The 23,005-nt window shown below is 34.7% G+C and overlaps 1 protein-coding gene across 1 annotated transcript in view; it reads right to left on the reverse strand.

The window, feature by feature from the left end:
* Window positions 1-23,005, reverse strand: part of AQR (aquarius intron-binding spliceosomal factor) — a 100,286-nt gene that overhangs the window by 18,658 nt on the left and 58,623 nt on the right. The window contains exons 18-27 of the mRNA XM_055316677.1: window positions 20,973-21,140; window positions 19,255-19,424; window positions 15,735-15,976; window positions 14,217-14,363; window positions 12,919-12,988; window positions 10,381-10,491; window positions 8,067-8,176; window positions 5,265-5,400; window positions 2,574-2,783; window positions 470-607 (exon numbers count right to left, since the gene is read on the reverse strand). Coding sequence (XP_055172652.1) covers window positions 470-607; window positions 2,574-2,783; window positions 5,265-5,400; window positions 8,067-8,176; window positions 10,381-10,491; window positions 12,919-12,988; window positions 14,217-14,363; window positions 15,735-15,976; window positions 19,255-19,424; window positions 20,973-21,140 — 1,502 coding nt within the window. The remainder of the gene's footprint in view (window positions 1-469; window positions 608-2,573; window positions 2,784-5,264; window positions 5,401-8,066; window positions 8,177-10,380; window positions 10,492-12,918; window positions 12,989-14,216; window positions 14,364-15,734; window positions 15,977-19,254; window positions 19,425-20,972; window positions 21,141-23,005) is intronic.

Below are 23,005 nucleotides of genomic sequence, written 5' to 3' on the forward strand. Positions count from 1 at the left end.
AAAACATGAACAGTGTAAGCATATAAATGTCTATAGGTGAATACGTGTGTCAAATGTTAGTTTTATAGCTTTTAGGTTTATTTGGAGATTTTTTTAATATAGTGAATACAAATCAATTACCCTAGCAAATATTAGAATTTGGTGAGACAATCATTTAATTATAATGTTACTTAATGGACATATTACTGATAAGTAGACTTAGAAAAATCAGATTTAGAGGTCGCTAATCATATAAACATCAGAAGTTACCATCCCTTATTTGTCAGAAAAGATATTTTTAAATAACTGTAAGTGTGAACATCAGTAACAGGTAAGCCAACCTTCAAGGGAAATGGCCTCAGTAAAGGAAAGAAAAGGAAAGGAAAATTTAAATTAGAAAAAAAATTTTTTAAAGAAAAGCAAGGGAAAGGAGAGAAAAGAAAGACATAACAGCTATGATGAACTGAGGAACTAAAATATAAGTTCCCACCTTGAAACCTAGCTTGACTAAATCATGTCGTTTTAAAGCAGCATGAGTACAAGTCATAGCAATGATTTTGGCTTCCTTCACCAAAAGGTACTTAGATCTGTCCAGTCCACTTCGAAGCAGTTCAGAAGCTCTGAATTCCTATGGGAGTGGGGGTCAGTGACAGAGTATTTTAGGAAAATAAAAACACATTTCATGCATACATTCACACAATCCAGTTTATCAGACTTAATTCCTGATTAATATACGTATATCATAAACTAACAAATTGTAATTTTGTTCATTATTAATTAGGTACTAATTGAGTTCATATAGTAACTGATACTCAAGCTATAATTTGGACTGTTTTTTTTTTTTGTATAAAATACTGAGAGTATCAATAAGAATACTGAATAAAATATCTATTACCACAGTATCCTATTTTACTCAAGGTCCCTCCACAAAAACAGAAACTTTTTCAAGTATTCATAACAAAGGGAATTTAATGCAGGGCTCTGGTTTCAAAGGTACAAAGCAGTACAAAAGCCAGCCAGGGAATGGCTGAGGTAACCCAGAGATTAGCAAGAGCAGGAAGTCTGACCATTCCTAGATTAGGACAGATAAGGGAAAAGTGGCAGTGTTAATCAGAGCCCAGGGACTGGGGTACCAGAATAAGCTAGAACAACAATCATAGCAAGCCAGGCCAACACAAACTGGAGCCATGGAAGAGATGAAACCCAAGGCAACTGATGGAGAAATATCCCAGTTTCTCTATTTCTGCCACATTTTTATTGGCTAAACCCAGCCAGAAGTCAGCTGATATCGGAGGCCAGGAAATTAAACCACAAAGGACCAACCCCACCTTTGAACATGGCATAGGATCCCCCACAGAGCAGGGCAGAATGGACAACAGATATTAAATGAAGAGCAAACAACCCCAAGCAGAGTATCTAATATCAAGTTTTATAAATTCTGAACATTATAGGTCATACTTGACATTTTTAAATTTTTCTTTTTTAAATAATTAAAACATGGCTGATACAGGAGAGGTACTCTGTTTAAATCTTTCCCCATGCCCTCCCAAGACAGCTATTATTAAAATGTTTTTATCCATTTACTTTATTAATCATAAACATACTCTAATATTTTTAGGGCTCTAAAATTTTATTTATTATTATACTATAAATTTATTATTTTTTACCTACCATCCATCCACCTATCCCCTACCCACACCATGCATCAATATTAACTGAACATATACTATGTGCCAGATACTCTTCTAGGAAGTAGAGATATTATCTTATTTAAAAGGTACAAAAACAAAATAGACAGTCATTGTCCCTTTTACCTGGAGTAATCCTAAATCATCTTACTGAGGAATCTGAGCCTGAATATGATCTCTTTTTGAGGCTGCTAAAGCAAACGTTTTCCATAGAGAATGAGAAAACTAGGAAGCAAGGGGTGGGGGTACTATAGGTACCTTGATCCCAGATATATTCTTCTTATTTTACCTTAATACTCAAGATAAATCAACCTGGCTAACAAAGCGACCACATGTTTTGTCACTGGTCAAAAGGCATGAAGCACTTAAAATAGCCATGTGGCAGTCTCAGATTCCAATTCAAAAAAATACTGTTGAATCTCTTGAGGGAAGCATTCCTTTCTTAAATTCTAAGACTTTATACCAGAAAAGTCAGAATAAAGGGGATTCAATTTATATCTTAATTTTTACTCATTTCTTTAGCCAAAACTATAAATATTTTCAATAATCTCATTTAAAAGTAACAATCTGGGATCCCTGGGTGGTACAGCGGTTTAGTGCCTGCCTTTGGCCCAGGGAACGATCCTGGAGACCCGGGATCGAATCCCACGTCGGGCTCCCTGCTTCTCCCTCTGCCTATGTCTCTGCCTCTCTCTCTCTCTCTCTCTGTGTGACTATCATAAATAAATTTTAAAAAAAAAATCAAAAAAAAAATAAACTATGCCACACACACACAAAAATAAATAAATAAAAGTAACAATCTAGTTTGTTTACTTCACATTTACTTCATTAAAAACAGAAAACCAACTAATCTTAAAGCCTTTAAAGAGTTAAAGCCAAGTTAAAAAAAACCCTGAGAATTCTTACCTCAAGCTGAGTGAAGATTTTCTTAATATGCCTAAAACATCCTTCAGCAATTTCCATATCTTCTTCATAAGTTCGTCCTTTAAAAATGGGTTGAGGGGCATTTGCAAAGTATTCATGAAAAGGGAAGAAAGTGGATACTTCTGTAACATCTGGCAGCATATTACCTTTATTTTTCACTTTGCTGATATATTCTTCCCAACGAGACATGACCTATGAAAAAAAAGGGACTCAAAATTAAATTTCCCAGCTAATTATTGTTTTTAAATGCTAAAATAAAAAGAAATTTAATAAAAATAAGACCTAATAAATAAAGGGAAAGAAAAAGAAAAGCAATCCCTGACCTAACAGGACTATTTTTTTAATCCAAGTCACAGATTGCCCTTTTTTTTACAAGAAAAGAGGTTCTTTAATCAATATATAAAAAATACAAAAACTAGGAGCACCTGGGTGGCTGTTAGATGTCTGACTCCGTTTTAGCTCAGGTCATGATCTCAAGGTTGTGAGATCCAGTTGGGCTCTGCGCTGAGTGTGGACTTTAAGGTTTTCTCTCTCAGGACGCCTGAGTGGCTCGGTGGTTGACCCATAGATGACCTATAGATCCCATAGATCTATCTATGACCCATAGATCCCATAGATGACCCTGTGGTTCTTTCCAGTTTATATATACTTATAAATTATTTGTATTTTGGGGGCGCCTGAGTGGTTGAGCATCTGCCTTTGGCTCAGGGTGTGATCCCAGGGTCCTGGGATCAAGTTCTGCATCAGGTTCCCTGCAAGGAGTCTGCTTCTCCCTCTGCCTATTATCTCTGCCTCTCTTGGTCTCTCATGACTAAATGAATAAGATCTTCAAAAAGGAAAAAAAGATTTTCTCTCCTGCCTCTTTTCCCCCCACTGCCCACCATGCTCACTCACTCTCTCTCTCAAAAAAATATATAAATAAAAATACAAATTTTTAAAAAGATTTACTCATGAGAGACACACAGAGAGAGGCAGAGACACACGCAGAGGGAGAAGCTGGCTCCTCATAGGGAGTCCGATGTGGGACTTAATCTGGGATCCCAGGATCAAGCCCTGAGCCAAAGGCAGATGCTCAACCACTCAGGCGCCCCCAAAATACAAATAATTTATAAGTATATATAAACTGGAAAGAACCACAGGGTCATCTATGGGACTTTATCTCAGACATTTCAGATTCTCCATGTATACTCAGAACAGTATTACTGATGCTTACAAAAACAAGAATAAGTCTCTGGACAAAGAAATTTTTCTTCCTATTATTTCAGTTTTTCTCCATATACAGTAAGTCCCACTTTAGCAGCATTTTAGTAAATTTGATGCTTGCCAACCCTTCTCCCAGAAGGGTTTTTCCAATTCTCTTTAGTATATTTACAAAGCACTTCTGTTAATCTGAGTATGTATTTGAAAGCTCATTTTATGACTTTTGTGATACAGTTCAATTACTTTCTGATATGTTTTATTATGCCTCTACTGTGTGGTTCCTGCTTAATCTCAATTTTGGTAATTTTCCCAGTCACGGGTTTCCAGGTAGGTTCTTAGGCAGAACATCTAAGGGGCTAGAACGTGACAATTATCTTTTAAAATAACTTCCCAATGTGATTCTTACATGTTGAAAATTATTGATCTATATTGTGAAGCTTCAAGTTTGTTTTTCCCAAATCGATTACTTAAGCCTCCACAAATTTATAGATTATTTCTCCTACTTTTAAAAGTAGTTTTCACCAGGAGCCTAGTGATTTTTATTTTGTGCCAAATATACATTTAGGCATGATCTTTACTCCATTAATCTAAGTTCTAAACTGTGTAAATCTAATGAAGGTTACTTTGTATGATGATGTACATCTCTGTGTCACAAGAAACCATGAAATCTGCTCATTTTGAATGGATTGAACTGGTCTGTGTATCTACTTATGAGTATATATCTATTCTTTCATATACATTTAAAAATTTTAATGTTACCATTTGTACTTAAAATATACAAATAGCATGAATACAAAGAAAACAAAGTTATATAAAATTCTCCATTTTATCATTATTCCTTAATCCGCTTAAAATTATTAGCAAACCAACTGACTACTAAGGTTTATTTTTGTTCATTTTATTTAGTTTTCTATTTCTCAGTGGTTTTCACACCCAAAAAATTAATCCTAATCAAAGCAAAAGCACACTTTTAAACTGAAGTCAAAAGAATTTTTAACCTAAACTCCTAACTCTGAAATTAGTTTTAAAACATGATTTTTTGTAACTTTGAAAGGAGAATATGTTTTTTCTTCATTAGTTGATATATATGAATAGAAGTAGGTACTTCTGTACTTTGCTACCACTGTACTTTGTAACTACTGGGTAGCTAGCATATATAGTTATATTTCTACAGTAATGAAAACAAAAAGAGAGACTAGAAAATTTGTCAACAGCAAGAAAGAAAAAGAAAAAAATTTAAAAAGAAGCAACATTTGCCTTTTAGTGAATGAATCATCAAGCAAAGCTATTTAGATAAGAACTTCAAAAATAATAGGAATACAAACATTTAATATTCACAAATATAGCTTTGGCAGCAGCATACATTTTTAATCTACTCAACAAAAAAAAAAATCGCTTTCAAGAAGAGTTTCAAGAACTCATCCCAGTTTCCAACTGAAAACCATTATAATTTAAAAACTCTTAATCCCTTACCTGATATAAGAAGAAATAGCCTGCAGTTTCACAAGTATATGAAGCATCTCCTGGAACCCCTAGACTCTTTTGTAATCGTTTGACTTCTTCTAAAAGTTCTATCCTTCGAGCCAGGACATAATTAACTCTTCCATATCTAGAAATTTCAATTAAACAAAAAAAGCAAAATTATGTAATGAAGAGACTATTAAGGAAACTATCAGGAAAAACATTTAAGAAAATCATATTAATAGGGGTGCCTGGGTGCCTCAGTCAGTTAAGCATCAGATTCTTGGTTTCAGCTCAGGTCATGATCTCAAGGTCACAGAATCAGGCAGCTCAGGTCATGATCTCAAAGTCATGGAATCAGGCTCCCTGCTGGGCTCCATGCTCAGCATAAAGTCTGCTTGAGATTCTCCTTCCCTCTGTCACTGACCCCATTCTCTGGCTCTCTCTCTCTAAAATAAATAAATCTTAAAAAAAAATAATGAAAGGTATAAATGGCCAAAAGGGGAAAAAAAAGAGTAAGAACCACTGTTTATATTTAATATAAGTGGTAGTTCTTGGATCAGTGTTGATCTGCAAACATATTAGTGGTCTGTGAGGAAGGAAAATCAACTGTATCACTAAATGTATCCTTTAATTCCTTTCTTTCACCCCCATAACATGACCTTCACAAAGAGGGAAACAGTACAGTGCATTCTGGTGCTACATCATCTCATCACAGACCATAATTTAGAGATTGGCTGCTTTGAATAGCCCTGTTTTCCATTACCACAAAAGCAGATCAGTTCTCAAGGCTTCAAAAAGTAATTTTAAAATGTATTTGATCATTCTTCATTGTCCCAGCATGTAGTGTACCACCTGAACCTAGTAGGTTCACAAATATATATTTGCTGAATGAGTAAAAAGAACTGAAATCTGAAGATTACCTGGCTCAGAGGCATGTAATTAAGACAAAAAGTATGGAATCTAAACTGGATCCCAAAGCCTGTATACTATTTCCACAATAATAAAGTGCCTTCAATAACAACCTTTTAACATTAAACAAAAATTAAAATATTGTAAACACTGCTGCTGTTATATTTAAAGACTGGACAGAGAAGTCCTGTTTGTGTGAAATAGCAAGAATGATAGAGAATATAGGGTTATAAGACAGAGTCTATGTTTAAAGAATTTTCCAAATTAGAAAGATATAAACGTTACAGCAGGTAACCTTTTTCTGTTTGTTTACCTAGAGTTTAATACTTTTTCTATGATCAACACTTTGGCAATGAGAAAAAAAATTGAGGATGCTTATAAAGAGTCTGTAATAAAATACCAAAATTCTTGTGACATAAGGTTAAATTTAAAAAGCAGGATACAATGGAACTTCATGTACTATTTAGTTGATTAGTCTGTAAATCTAAAACTATACTAGAAAAATAAGGTCTTAATTTAAAGAAGCAGTGTATGCAATTATAAACATAGCATGTTTACAGCTTGATCATTAAGAAGACTAACAAAAAGTTGTTTTGTAGTAGTAGAATTATGGATGACTATTCTTTCTACTATTTCACAAGGTCTGAAAATTTTTCTTTAGGGAAAACAAGATTACTCTTATCATGAAATGATACTATTTTTCTTTTTAATTACAACAAAGGGAGAGAAATGAAAAGAATATGTCCAACTGAATAAGCACATACCTACTAATAAGACCTGGGGCTTGACTTATGTATCAGAAAGCAAAAAGTATTTTTTCTTTGGAAACTTGGGATTACCTGAAATCCTCTTTTAAGTTCTACTTCTGTTCTAGTATATTTTTAAAAAAACTATAAATTCTATTGCAGTGTAAATATAACTACAGTATTTAGTATTCCATCAACACCTTTATGTTCATTGAATGCTGTATTATTAAATTTTAGAGTCCAGCCCACTGTAAGTTTAATATGAGGAAATACTCATGGCAAAAATTCAAAGTAGTATCTCTGGCTAATCCAAAATTAAGCATCTAGAGCCTCAAATAACTTAATGTGTATTGTTTGCCCTGTGACTTTTTAGAGGCTAAAAAATGTTTGGTGAGCTCTGTAACATAAGAACTCAAAATAGATGCAACATAATAATTTAACACTCTTTTAGCTCTTTTGTTGTCTGTGATCAAATTAGTCAACGGTCATGTTTAATAGGCAAAGGCTGTATTAATAAATATGTACAGCTGTTTGTTATGATTATTGTCTAAAATCATGCTTTAAAAATGGATTTAAATATAAATAAAGGAACTATTAGAAAGTTTGAAGGGAAAACTTAAAATATTAATAGAGGAAATTTGATTTGTAAAATTTTAGTCACTCTATTTCATGTAATGTCAAACTAAGTCCAGCTCAATGGCAATTAAGTAATATAGTAAGACTTACAACCCCAAAGCTTATACTACCGCTAATCTTCAATTGTTTCATTAAATGAATCAACTTCTTAATTGATACCTAAAATATGTGCAAATTAAATATTTGGATGAAATGTGGAAAAGAATCAGGTAAACTTGTACAGTTTGAGTTGGCATTCTTCAATAGAGAACAAATGGCAATCTGCAATTTTAAAACGATGAACAAGATAACTCTATAGAAATAACTGTACTCTTTAGGAAAAAATGGCATAAGCACACAGAACTGGAGCTGAGGGAGATCATGACTAGACTTATGTCAACTAAAAGCAGGTTATGCAAAACCTTTCAGAATCAAGTTGTATTATTCATGGCCCTTGTCTCTTGGTGTTTCTTTAACAACGAAAAGGAGAAGGTTAAAAATTGTTTTGTATATTATTTCAAAACTCATCCCATTTGCTCACCTGCTGAAATCTTTCTCTGTTTCCAGCTCTTCTTCTCCATGACCAAGACGCAGGAGGTGGCGCTCGTCGATATCTAAAGCCATGATTTTCTCAAACAACTGGTTCAGGGCCTGGAAAGTAAGACAAAAAGGATGATGGTGAATTTTAATGAACGAGTAGCTCCTTAAAAGTAAGAAAAACCAACATTTAGAAGGATAAAAAAGAATGAGCATTGTCTAATCAAGTAAGAATCAACTCCAAAACATAGAAACAAATTTTACATTAGGTCATTTACAATTTAAACAAAATACTGATTTTTGATAGTATTGCCTACTTTTATTTAGCTAACTGGATAAGTGAAAACCATAAAAGCCATCTAATTATTAAATCTTTGCTTCTAATTTATGAAAAAAAGAAAGGCTTTGGACCAGTTTCTGTTTTCCCCAAATAGTAACAATTATTAAAATAATTAATGAACACTCCAAGATTTCACTCAATAGAATATCCATGGGTTGCAGAAAACTGAAAAGACCACAGAGTGGAAAGATACAGTGCATCATTTAAATCTTAGGCTGACTGTCTAAAGTACTCTATACAACAATGAGCAGAGCACTCATTTATTAAAAACTATTCTTAAAAAAAAAAAAAAAACTATTCTAGGGCAGCCTGGGTGGTTCAGTGGTTTAGCACTGCCTTCGGCCCAGGGCGTGAGCCTGGAGACCCAGAAATCAAGTCCTATGTCGGGCTCTCTGCATGGAGCCTGCTTCTCCCTCTCCCTGTGTCTCTGCCTCTCTCTCTCTCTCTGTGTCTCTGATGAATACATAAATAAAATCTTTTTTTTTTTTTAACTATTCTGATGGAAGCCATCTAGAAGCACTTTTTTCTACTTATGAAATGTTCATATTTAGGATTCCCTTAAATCCTAGTATTAAGTATCTGAACATCTGTAGTTACAATGTTTTGAGAAAGGCACAAGTTTTCTAGTATGGAAAGATATACTAATAAAGACATCATTTAAAAATCAGCCAAACAGCTCTTCTAATTTATCATCAATGTAATCCCTCCCATGAAATCAACATCCAGTCTTATAAATATCCAGGTTATATAATGTAAAAACAGATACCCTTTGCTATCAAAATTCTAGCAATTAGAGCTCAAAAACTGAAGAAATTAAAATAAATTTTCAGAAAAAAATTCCCCTCTATCCAAACTCTTGATGCTCCCATCCAAACCTGGGATTCAATGGATCAGACCACTGGCATTACTCACTATCCAAACTCAGGAATCACAAAGATTTAGAGAACAAAAGAATACTCCCAACACTGCACTCTCAGAAAAAATTGTAAGGCTTCATTATGAATTAAAGGAATAATGAAGAACTATTTGCAGGAAGTATGTAAATGAAGATCTGACAAATGAAATAAACATAAAAAGGAAGAAATCAATAATTTAAATCACTAAGGATGATATGATTATCAAGGATCATTCAATAGCAAACAATGAAGTCTTTGGTTGTATTTGTAAAACAATCTTCTCTGTAATTGTACTATACAAATCAATCATATATAGAAGATTCTACAGAAAGTCATTATCAAGTTATTATCAAGTTATAACAAAACTTACTAAAAATACTATGCTAAAACAACAAATGAATTATTCTTTATTCATTTTAAGAATCTGGAAAAGGAGAATGCCTGGGTGGCTCAGCGGTTGAGTGTCTGCCTTCGTCTCAGGGAATGATCCTGGGATCCGGAATCAAGTCCCACATCAGGCTCCTTCCTACACAGAGCCTCCCTCTGTCTGTGTCTCTGCCTTTCTCTCTGTCTCTCATGAATAAATGAAATCTTAAAAAAAAAAAAAATCTGGAAATAGGTAAGATTATTACAGACTAAATTTTACTAAATAGAAGAAAAAAGGCCTTTAACTAATTTGTTTCTTTTATTAAGATAAAGCCTCAATCTTCTCCCCTACACAATTTTAGTATTCTGTATAATAATGTCACCATTACATTACGGTGGAGGGGGAGCAATTTAGTTTAATCCAAGTATTTGATCATATATCTAAGTATTCTTAGCTTTCCCACATTTTGACCCTCTCCATTAGAAATAAAAAACTGTTTTTATATTTTCCTAATATGTCTGGTCATGACCAGTTAACAATCCAAGAGTAACTCAATAGCAAACACTATACTCATCAGCCTTTCAGTATTCTGTTGTACCTATGATCACATTATTGTACAAGCAGAAATCTCCACTGTGCTTTCATTTATTCCCCACTCCTTTATCTCCCCTATAGTTCATCTTACATATATGTGTGCACATGCACACATACTTACCTGATTAGAGTGAGTAACAATCAGAGTCCTCTGCTCTGGGAAATTATGGTAGATATTGGATATAATTTGGACTGCAACATCTGTTTTTCCAGTACCTGGTGGACCCACAACCTAAAAAGGAGATGAACACATATCAAAATACTAAGTTATCACATTGTTAGAAAATGGACATTTTAAAACTGAAAGATAAATGTAAAAAAATTGTTGGTAAGTTCAATAACAGAATGGACAAGACAGTTAATCTGAAGACAGAACAATAGAAACCACCCAATCTAAAAAATAAGCAGAAAGAAAAGACTGAAAACAAATGAATAAATAGAGTCTCATGAATCTATGGGGTAATACTAAAAGGTCTAATATTTATGTTACTGAAGTCTTAGAACAAAAGGAAAAAGTTTATGGTATAGAAAAAATATACGAAGAAATAATGGCTGAAAACGTCTAAAATCTGGCAAAACACTTAAATCTAGGGACTCAGGAAGTTAGAAAACTCCAAACAGATTAATCCCAAAGAAATTCAAGTCCAGAGACATCATAATCAAATCTCTAAAAAAATTCTTAATAGCAACCAGGAAAAAAAAATGACACATTACATACAGCAAAAGGATATTTCAAATGACTGTGGGTTTCTCTCAGAAACCATAGAAGCCAAAAGGAAGTGAAGTAACATTTTAAATTGTTTCAAGAACTCCGTAGAATTCTATGTCCAGTGAAAATATCTTTAAAGAATGAAGATGATTTAGAGACTTTCTTATATGAAGAAAAACAAAGATATTTCATTGTTAGCAGACCTACTGTTAAAAGTGGTACAAGAGTTCTTCAGGCAGAAAGGAAGTGACATCAGAGGAAACTTAAACTATCAGGAATGAAAGATAAATGGCAAATTTACAACTCTTTTTCCCCTAGAGTTCTTTAAAATGTTTGACTTTTTGGGGTGCGTGGATGGCTCAGTTAGTTGAGCGTCCAACTCCTGATTCCAGCTCAGGAGATGATCTTAGAATTTTGAGATCAAGCCCTACATCAGGCTCCACACTCAGTGCAGAGTCTGCTTGAAATTCTTTCTCCCTTTCCTCTACCCGTCCCTATCTTCATGTGTAAATGTGTGCTCTCTCTCTCTCAAATAAATAAATTTAAAAACATGTTTGACTTTCTAACATTGTCTGACAGTATTTCCAATGTATGTAGATAGAAAAGAACGTAAGAGATAAATTAAAATGAAATATTAAAAACTAAATAACCTAAAAGAAGATAAAAACAAAAAAAGCTACAAAAAGGGAACATAAAATAAATAATAAAATTGGAGGCTTAAATCTAAACACATCAATTGCATTCAATGTAAATGGTCTAAACACACCAATTAAAAGATAGAGACTGTCAGAGTGAAGAAAATGGCATACCTCAACTATAAGCGGTTTACAAGAAGTTCGCTTCAAACATTAATAGGTAGGTCAGAAATAAAATAATGGGAAAAGACATACCACACAGCACTAATCAAAAGAAAACTGTAGTTGCTATTATTAACATCAAAGTACATTTCAGAACAAAAAGAATTACCAGTGATGAAGACAATACATAATAATAAATGCATTAATTCACCAAGAAGACATAACAACCTTGAATGTTTATGTATCTATTCATAAAGCTTTAGAAACCATGAAGCACAAACTGAAAGAAATGAAAGGAGAAACAAATATATATGTAGTTGGAGACTTCAATACTCCTCTTTCAGTAATCAACAGAAATAGTAACTGGAATATCAGCAAGGACAGAGAAATATTGAACCAAATGAATCTGACATATATAGGACACTCCACCCCAAACAACAGAATAAACATTCTTTTTACGTGCACATGAAATATTCACCAAGAGAAATCATATCCTGGACCACAAAACAAACTTGAGCATATTAAAAAAATAAAAATTGAAATCATACAAAGTATCTTCTCCGACCATAAACAACTTAGACCAGAAATTAGTAACTGAAATTTTTTAAAAAAGATTTTATTTATTTATACAGAGACACACAGGCAAAGGGAGAAGCAGGCTCCCTCAGGGGAGGCCGATGTGGGACTTGATCCCAGGATCCTGGGATCACGCCCTGAGTCAAAGGCAGACACTTAACCACTCAGCCACCCAGGTGTCCCAATAAGTGGAAGATTAACAGAGTCTCTAAATACTTGGAAACAAAACACACCTTTAAATCAGTTGTCAGCAGGCTTTATCTGTAAAAGCCCAGCAAATAAACATTTCAGGCTTTGCAGGCCATATGATCTCTGCTGCAAGTATTTAACTGTTGTTACAGAACAAAACTGGACAGAGGTAATTCATAACCAAATAGGCATAGCTATATTCCAATAAAACTTTATTTATGAACACTGAAATGAGCAGTAAGCAAAATCTCACATAATGCCACAATGACCTATAAACATTTAAATTCAGTTGGATTTTTGTGGTTCAAATATACTCTAAACATGTGAGGCCTACTTCTTGTCTGAATTCATGTAAAAACATGTGTACGTGTAACAATAATTCTCTTACCATAGTTAGCCCAGGCTGCATTCCAGCACGGATAGCTTCTATCTGTGTGTGAGTGAACTGAATTGTATTACTGGAAATAAGAGTAAATAAAAAGTTAGTTGAAAACACCGATGAACATTTGCTAAAAATTTAAACAATGAATGGAGGTCTAAATGCCTCCTCTGTATATGCCTCTGTTCTCCCAATCTCTTCTTTACCCCACCCCAGCGCTTTGTGTGTGTGTGTGTGTGTGTGTGTGTGTGTGTTAAGTTTGCATGTGCATGTATATGGTAAAACAAAATACAAAAAAACATGAGATCCTACCCTCTTAAAAAAAAAAAAAGACTTTATTTATTTATTCATGAGAGACACACAGAGAGAGGCAGAGACATGGGCAGAGAGAGAAGCAGGCTCCTTGCAAGAAGCCCGATGCAGGACTTGATCCCGGATCCCAGGATCATTCCCTGAGCTGAAGGCAGACACTCAACCACTGAGCTACCCAGGTGTCCCCCTCTTAACAAATTTTAACTGCACAGTAAGTATAGGAGTGTTAACTATAAGAACAATGTTGGGTAGCAAATCTCCAGTACTTCTACATCTTAAAGACTGAACCAATCTCTGATGAATTATTTCCTTTACCTCTATACTCTACTGACCAACTAAAATGGAATGAATCTTATGGAAAGCAAAGACTACAGTTATTTTTCAATATACTTAGGCAATCCTGTATTTCACTTGGAATGTCAAAATTCTAGTTCCTAATCTAATACCGAATATAATGCTACTTTTCTTGTCATGGCACACACGCATGAGAGTAGCTGCTACATGTAACACATGGTCAGGAAGTAAGAACGCTGTACTCAAATTAAGGTAGCCCTCTAATGTTTTTTTCTCATCTAAAAATGCTTATTTTGGAAATATGACTACACAATGCCCAAAAATGTTTCAACTATTCAGCTGTCTGACAGAATACAAGGAAAGAGGATCAAGAAACAGAAGTTTCCTGGGGTTTCTAAAGATCAGTAAATTTGGGATCCCTGGGTGGTGCAGCGGTTTGGGGCCTGCCTTTGGCCCAGGGCGCAATCCTGGAGACCTGGGATCGAATCCCACGTCGGGCTCCCGGTGCATGGGGCCTGCTTCTCCCTCTGCCTGTGTCTCTGCCTCTCTCTCTCTCTCTCTGTGTGTGTGTGTGACTATCATAAATAAATTTAAAAAAAATTAAAAAAAAATAAAGATCAGTAAATTTGAAACTAATTATTATTAATCCAAAATAGCAAACTATTATTCATCATACCAAATAATATAGACAGTAAAATTACCGTTTGGGTTGGTTGTAAGGATAAGGACCCCTATTAGGAATGACATGAGGTTCAACAATTAAGGTTTTTGCCTCTTCAGTATCTTCATCTTCACCATCTGCATCTTTCCTTTTCTTCCCTTTTCCACTCCTTACTGGAAAAGTTATTCTACAAAACCAAAATCTTTGTTCATTTTTTACAATTAACAACATTTACCAAGCATCTACCTTGTGCATGACATTGTATGGAAGATAATCAGAGCAGAAAGAAACATTTATGGCTTAAAGGAACTATCTGTACATACATCCTGAAAAAAAGTAGACTTAAAAGCACTACAATGTATATAAACGGTGTTCAGATTAGAAGTCAATTGATTAAGGGAGAATCAAAGAAGGAGCATTTATATAATTATATCCATGCGCTATAAAGTGCTTTATACATTGTCCCTCCTTAAATCAGAAAAGGCTTCATGGGAGAGATGGCATCAAAGATGAGTTTCAAAGAACTTAAACATACAACCATGGTAGGGAAGATATTCTGGGAAGACGTAAGACTAAGGTTCAAGTGCAAGTGGTCAGTTTTGCCACAGTGGATACAACAGAGAAAATAAGGCTAGCAAGACAGGCTGGAGCCCTGTTATGACACTCTCAGAATACCAAGCCTTTAAGGCAGAAGTTCTCAGCTTGGGGTTAGGACACCTCAGGAGGTGATTCCTCCTAGGTGCCTGGGAGAGTCAAGGAATACATTAAAATTAAACTTAAAAAAAAAAAAGAAAAAAAGAATTCTCTCTGTGCACTTCTTCCATGTAATAGAATTCAGGAAAGAATAGTGAGTTGCTTCAGGTACTTTATTCCATTTCTATTAAAAAATTTTTTTTTTAAAGATTTATTTATTTATTCATGAGAGACACAGAGGGAGAGAGGCAGAGACACAGGCAGAGGGAGTAGCAGGCTTCTCGCAGGGAGCTTGATGCGAGACTTGATTCCAGATTCCAGGGTCACACCCTGAGCCAAAGGCAGAGGCTCAACTGCTGAGCTACCCAGGCATCCCTCTACTCAAAATTAAAACCAAAGCTCCTTTAACATGAGCTATAACTACATTGTGAAAATTTAACATTTGTGTAAGTAAGCAAGTAAGCTTAAAAAGAAAAATATAATTTTTTCCTGAAAACTAAAGAAATTTAACATTCCATGACTATGTCCACTAATTAGGAAATACACTAGATTATACGTAATATACAAAGACATATTTCTTTAGTCACATTCTATAAATGTTTATGTAATACTCTTCCGACAGCAAGTATATATACAGATCCCTTATTAGATGTGAGGCTACTTTTATTATGGTCGTAAAATTGTTTTATGCACTAAGAATTTAGGAACAGAGTCAAATAAAATAAGTTTATCCCAGTCATTATATGGTGAAGGTAAAGACTGCTCAAACAAAATCACAATATTCAAAGCTCTACCTATAGTCGTATGGCCTAGTTCACACTGGCTACAGAAAGCTTGAAAGGAGTACAGCCAGTTCTGACTTTACCTGAAAGGGGGTATCTGTAGAGCTGGGTCATCCACAGTTACTTTAACATTATGACCAGGAAAGCTGGTTTTTAAATGCTCAATGGAAAGAAATGTATCATTGAAATCAAGAGTGGCAATCTGATTGGGCATTTTTGAATAATGTGCACTACTTGGATCTCCATAACCTAAAATGATGTCATGCAGCCAGTCAGGTACCACGCAATCAGTATTCATCAGGTTCCTGATGGTCTCCAGCACAGCCTGTCAGTGAAAGGAGAGAAAAGGGTTGTGTCAAGAAGCCATCTCAAACATTTGCACTTCAATGGAACGCAGAGTTAGCTGCACTAATCCAGAATTCCCAAGTGTTTCAGAGCAAGAAGCTATTTTCTGCTGACAGGTGCTTGGCTAGACTGAATCAACAGTTATATTTTCAGCTGATACCATACACTGAGTTAAACAAAAGACCAAACTTAGCAAGGACAGTTTATCCGTTAGGAGTTCATTTAGAGAGAATGTCATAAATGAGTTCATCACTTGACTCCTGTTGTGTGGAATGATAATCAGATCAGGATTACACAAGAAGAAAATATTATAGAATAAACCCATGAGGAGGATGCTTCCTCTTAGAAATTCATTGAATTTTCTCTTTTGATATTCCATAGTTCCTCAATGCTAAGATGACACACAAGCAGAAGCATGTTAACATATGCCTCAATTGTGAAACATAATTTAAAAATATTAAATGTAACACTCTTAGAAAAAAAGTCATAAATAAAAATTAAGTAGACAAAATGATAAAAGTGAAATGTCAAATAATTTTCAGAATGAAACATTCTACAATAAAAAGTCATTAGAGTAGTTAACATACATTGTCAAAATTCCAAAGTTAAGGCAAGCTTTCAGACTTTCCAATAATTACTTTGACTAAGTGATCTATGCCATATATGGAAACCAGAAGGCTAGGCTATTGATTACTAAGAATAAAATAATCAAACCAGCCATGTTTATAACATAAATGCTATACACTCCAACAGGATAACAAAGTAAGAGGACAGTGCATGTTAATCACACTCTTCTCACATCACCTTCTGTTTATCATTTGTCTAATTCCCACTAGAATATCATTTCCATGAGAGCAGGGATCTAGAAGTTTGACTATGAGATGTATATATCATCCGATGGACAGATAAATGAGTATGTTTACAAAATAATAGGTAAGACAAGTGCTCTACTCCCTGAGAAAATGAAAATTTTAGTAGGGAGATGATGTATGTCCTCAGCAATGACACAAAGCAGCAGAATATGGTAAACAATACAGAATATTACAGAATACTATGGGAACACAGTTCCAAGTAGGTGAGAGATGCATGTAAGGGAGACTTTTAACTTTAGGAAAGGTTTCATGGAGGAAAGTGGCATTTCAATTTAGCTGAAAGCGAAGGATCTGCAAAGGAGCTTTGGTTTATTTCATCATTAATGGAAAGTCAGAAATGTTTTGAAAAGCTGACTGAAATGATCAGTGGAGGCAATATGAAAAACAGGTGACTGACGAGGACAGAGATTGGGGTAGGGCAGAGGAAACTATTCAGGCAAGAAATAAAATATCCAGGTAAGAACAGGCTGTACGAATTGGAAAAGAGAGAAAGAAATAAGGGATGCTGCCTGGGTATATAATGAAATACCAAAGGCACCAAAAGATCATTCGTCCTTTCCCAAACACAGCAAAATTCATCACTGCCCCTTGTTTCTTGGATGGGAATCTGAATGCCTCTTTTGACCCCCCATGATACTTTTTTGTTATTGTTTCTTAAGTTTATTTTTTTAATAGTCTTCACACCCAGCACGGGGCTTGAACTCATGACCATGAGTCACACTGGTATTCTGACTGAGCCAGCCGGATACCTCTTCCATGACACTTTTACCTGCATCCTTCTGATGACTTTTGGCAACTTCTAACATTTCATGGCAGTTATTTGTTAATATTTTTAACTTCCCTTATTAGTAGTCTAAACTCTTTAAAAATACAAGCTGTGTCTTACTCATCTTTACTGGCTTCACACAACTTAGCACAATGTCAAACACACACTGGGTATTAAATAAAATGGTCATATGAATGAACATAAGGAACTTTTTTTCATTTTTAGTAAAGTGACTGAAATTCAATCATTACTGAAAAACAAAAACAAAACAGAGACAAACAAAAGAGAGACCTTACCCTCACAGACCTGAATTCTAATGTGAAGTCAGATAAATAACAAATACACAGTCATCAGGTATAATAAAGATTGTGATGAAAAATAAAGATAATCCACTTAGGAGTTAATATCTAAGCAAAGTTGACATTATACAGTAAGGGAGCGAACCATGTAAATACCTGGGAGGAAGACTGTGTTGGTAGAGGGAACACCATGGACAAAGGCTTGGATTTTTAAAGGACAGCAAAAAAGTCAGCACATCTGGCATGGAGTGAATCAGGGAAAGGTGTTAGAAAATGATGTTGAGAGAGGTGGCCAGAGGACAGATAATGAAGGAGCCTTTTGGATTATGGGAAAAATTTTCTACTGTGAGATGGGAAATCATTAAAGACTGTTCAACAGGGGGACCAAGCCATAATTTATATTCAGTCACTCTGTCACTCTGTGGAGACTAGCAGAAGGGGAAGAGCAGTCGAGAATGGAAGCAGGGATGTGAGAGATGATGGTGTCTTGAATGGGGTGTCAGTGGAGGTGGTGAGCTAACCAGACTGACTGACAGACTGGAGGTACAGTAAGACAAAAAGAAATCAAGAGTACTTCCACTGTTTTTTCTTCAACAATAGGGTAAAATGGGCAAATAAATCCCTTTGTATATGAAGTCTTCTTTTTTTAATCATAAAAACAGGCAAAAAAAAAAAATAATAAACTGATAATGTACAGGAGGGGGGAGAGAAAGAAGAAATGTACCTGTGCAGAAGGTAGTATCACCAAATGTTAAAACCATTCCATGTTTACATTTTATAATATAGTTTCAAATAATTTTTAAAAAATCTTTTATCAAAACTCCTTAGCTCATTGCTATAAAAGTAAAATTCTGTAGCCCCCAAACCTCCCTTTTCCTGCCAATGAGTAAAACACATTATATCATAAAGTAATTCAGAGCCCTGCGGTTTCACATCTGTATTCATAAAGTGATTTGGAAGTACACTTACTTTTGATTTAAAAAAGAACTCCCAGTAGACAAATAAGCAGTTTTCTTTGCCTTATACTGGCTATCCTGAGCATTTAATTGACAAAAAGCAATGAAGGAGACTGACCTGGATTAATTTATATTGTAAGTTTCTAAACTCATCAAATGACAACATGTAGACTAAATATAAAAGCCAAAGAAAATTAATTTATTAAGCTTATTTTAAGAAAATAAGAGAATTGTTTAGAATCAGAATAAAAGCAATGATCATTTTCTTAACAAAACATTCTTTTACCTAGTATCTATGTATTTATGTTTTAGAAGTTATTCAAATTGGACATGGTACATTTATAGTTATATAGCCTAAAAATTACCTTAAAGTTATTTTCCTTTGGTTTTCTCCTCATTATGATATTGAAAGTTTCATACACATCTTCTGCTCCATTTTGTATAGTATTGGTCATATCTTGTTGATACTGGTTTGGGTCCAAGAACACTCTAAATGTCCTGGACTCTCCTCTAAGATTGGGTCTTGGCTCAGGTCCTAGACATTTTGAGGAAGTTTGGTAAGTGAAACACGTACTTTTCAAGTATTGAAGTTAGCAGTATTCCTTTTCTAGAAATGATGAATAAACTGTCCACATCGAACTCCAGTCATTCCCTGACTAGAAAGTTATCTACTCATTTCAAATGCCTAGAAGCTGAAAATATCTTCTCCTTTCCCTAAATTCTTACTATTTTTTTCCCCAGAACAGTCATGTAATGTTTATGATGCAATGCCATGGACTGCAATTATCTTTATATGTCCTCAACCAAACTAAAAGCCTTGGAAGTCAAACAACTTTACTTCTGTTAGTTACTCATAGCTCCATTACTACCTTACATATAGTAAGCACTCGACTGATCACTCTTTTCATTCTTCCACATTCCATTCTTAGTATCACCAGTGTGAATGGAAATTTTATATACTAATGGCTGAAAGGTCAGAGGCTTTTTCTTGCCCCTTTGCCTTGTCTCCTTATTTTGTCTTAGCCCTCTAACTCTGGTCCCAATATATGGCCATATGTTTACTCCATCTTTCCCATTTTCTTTTATTCTAGCCATAAGATCAGTTTAATTACCAGCACTTTTAGCAATGGTGCAATCTTAAAATCACAGGTAGAAATTAATTCAAGTTCTGAGAGAAGTTTCAAAAACAAATTGGAAAATAAGCACTGGACATAGATAGATGTAATTTAACAGTAAGTATGACAAAAAAAGATAACAGAAAGAATTTCAAAGAAAAGTCATTGATTAAGCCTAAGAAATCAAAGAGCTGACAGTCCTGTAAGGTGGTATTTCTAATGGGGTGATGTCTGCATGTTAGGTATGACAATTCCTTCTATGAGGCAATTCTGTTTAAATTGCCTTTTTAAATTTTTTTGTGTGAGAGAGAGCAGGGTGGGTGGGAGAAGGACAGAGAGACAGGGAGAGAAGAGAATCTTAAGCACGTGCTCTGTGCTCAGCACGGAGCCTGATGTGGGGCTTGATTTTACAACCCTGAGATCATGACGTGAGTCGAAATCAAGAGTCTGATGCCTAACTGAACCACCCAAGCACCCCAAGGTAGCTCTGTTTCAATGTTTAGCATCCCTAGGTGTCATCCATCAAATGCTAATAGCTCACCAACCCTTACCTCTACCCTGTGCACATGAAAAGATAAATACTACCACACATTTCAAAATGCAGGGAGAGTCCAATTGAGAGTCACTGAATCAAATCAATAAAACTTAAGAAGGAAAAATAGGCAAATATATCATGAGAGGTACTAGAGATTTTAGAAAGCAATATTATAAAGTATTATAAAGGGAAGTTTTAAATAAAGGCAATTTCAAAAGATCTTGTCCTTTCCAATAGCTAACAAAAAGTTTAGAAACCATATTATTTATTTCTAAAAGTGGGTAGCAGGTACCTTACACATATTATACATATAATCCTTTGTGTTGATTTAGTATGTAAAATAACTAAAAAAATTACCTAAGATGCATAAAGAAAAAAGGCACAGAAACATCATTATGTACAAATTCTCTTTCAAAAACATATATTGCCATACCGTCTTCAATGACACGCCCTTTATCATCTAGCATGCCCTGGATTTCACAGCCTCTGACATAAACCAGGCCAATCTGCTCAATAAAAGGTCTCCTCCGGTCAAACTTAGTACCGTAAGGTTTTGTGGGACGTACAGTAACTAAAAAACATACATCATGCTTACGAAGACCTGGTAAAACACAAAGACATTTTCACTTATTAAAATGTTACAGTTTTCAGTCTTTTGTTGGCAAATTCTCATCATCTTAAGAGATGTAAGAAACATTTAAAATACCAGAGTTGAACAATGATTTGCACTGTAATTATGGGTATTCCTATGATCTTTAAAATTCAATGTCTGACAGGAATAATTAAAATGAAAAGTTCTCTTTATATTAAAATTTGAAACGTTTGTGCCATGAATACATTACTGAATAAGCCCTCCAAGTCATGTTACAGCTCCAAAATTGGATGCTCATCATCATTCTTATTTTTAGCATTCTTAATAAGTAACCGAAAATATGGTTGGCATATAATCCATCTATATCATATTCAGCAGATTTCTAACATCAGTTTAAACCATTCATCATTGTCATTCTAACAACAGTCTAACTGCATTCCCTGAAAGAGGTCAACTCAAGAATAATTCATCAAGGCACAAAAGCACTGTTTATAGATACCATATTGAAAACAAGGTTGAATATATATAGTTTCATTTGGCAAATATTTTTTATAAATAAATGTCAAGAAATAGGAAACTTTGCCAAAGTACATTAGCTTCTCAGTCATTAGACCCAATACTGGACTCAACTGGATCCCCAGTTCCTTTAGAAGTAGAGACATAGAAAGACAAGGGACATAACTTAGATCACATATCCATATAACGTCATGCCATTTAACCTTCATTTCTTTCCTGATTTAGTTTTATTAGCTACTATATGATACAAATGAAAGCTTGAACATTTTGTTTGCTCATAACCTTGGTAATAAGATATACAACTAAATCAAATCAGCAGTGTCAGTGTGTGGCTAACATTACTGGACCATTCTGGTTTGTTTTAATATGGAGCAGGGTTTAAGTGTACTAGTAATAATTGCTCTGATTCATAATAATGACTTCTTTATTTCCCAGCCAATTCTACATAAAGCAGGAGAAGCAACAGGAATGAAAACAACTGTTCTACTATCTGAGCTGTACTGCCTTTAGTACTTCTGATCTGCCTAATTCATTACAACGTGTAAGTCTTAGTAGAGTCCAAGAGGTGGTCCTGAGAAGTGATGCAGTCCCTACCAATGTCACTTCTTGGCATCACTGAGGGATGACTGCCTATTCCCAACGAAGGCAGATCATTTTACTGTGGGACATGTCAGATCTACATTAAAAAAACTCCTACGTAACAGAGAGCTCAACTACCTTTTTCCTTTCAACCATTTGTATCCACTCCATCTTGGCTATGCCTTCTGGAGCAAAATCCAGCATTTGTTTCATTAATTGTTTCCTTAATTTAAGATGGGATAATGGAGAAGATGAGGGCCTGAATTTTTGAAAGAACAAGAATGCTTTATCTATTTAGCTTAAAGTCTTCAAAACTATTGTTTCTACAGGACAATATTCTCTACTACTTATAAAATCTCCCTCTCATTTTTTTGCCTCTATTTTCTATTTAGTTACTCCATCTATGATGAATGTAGGGCCTGAATTTTGGCTCTGGCCTCTCAGAAAACACTTTTCTCCCCACCATCCCCCCCTACAATGAACCACCTATTTATTCTACGATACCCTATTGTTCCCTCTCTCACACATTAAATATATCCATTACATTTCTCATTCTACCGGAGACCTATGTTTAAAAGAATGAATGGGGGAAAAAAAAAGACAGTGTAATGTCCTCCTGATAGAAGTCTCCAAAGTAACGAAGGAGTATAGGTAACTGTGTTGTAAAATAGTGTTTATTTTAATGCCTTCTTAAATGTCAAAGGTAGTAAGTGTAGAACCTTCTCCAGTAACATAATGTCCTTCTTAAGGTTTACAATCATAAAGATAAGATAGTACTC

This window comes from Nyctereutes procyonoides, unplaced genomic scaffold (assembly GCF_905146905.1).
Source record: "Nyctereutes procyonoides isolate TBG_1078 unplaced genomic scaffold, NYPRO_anot_genome, whole genome shotgun sequence".
In the NCBI taxonomy this organism is placed as follows: Eukaryota; Metazoa; Chordata; class Mammalia; order Carnivora; family Canidae; genus Nyctereutes; species Nyctereutes procyonoides.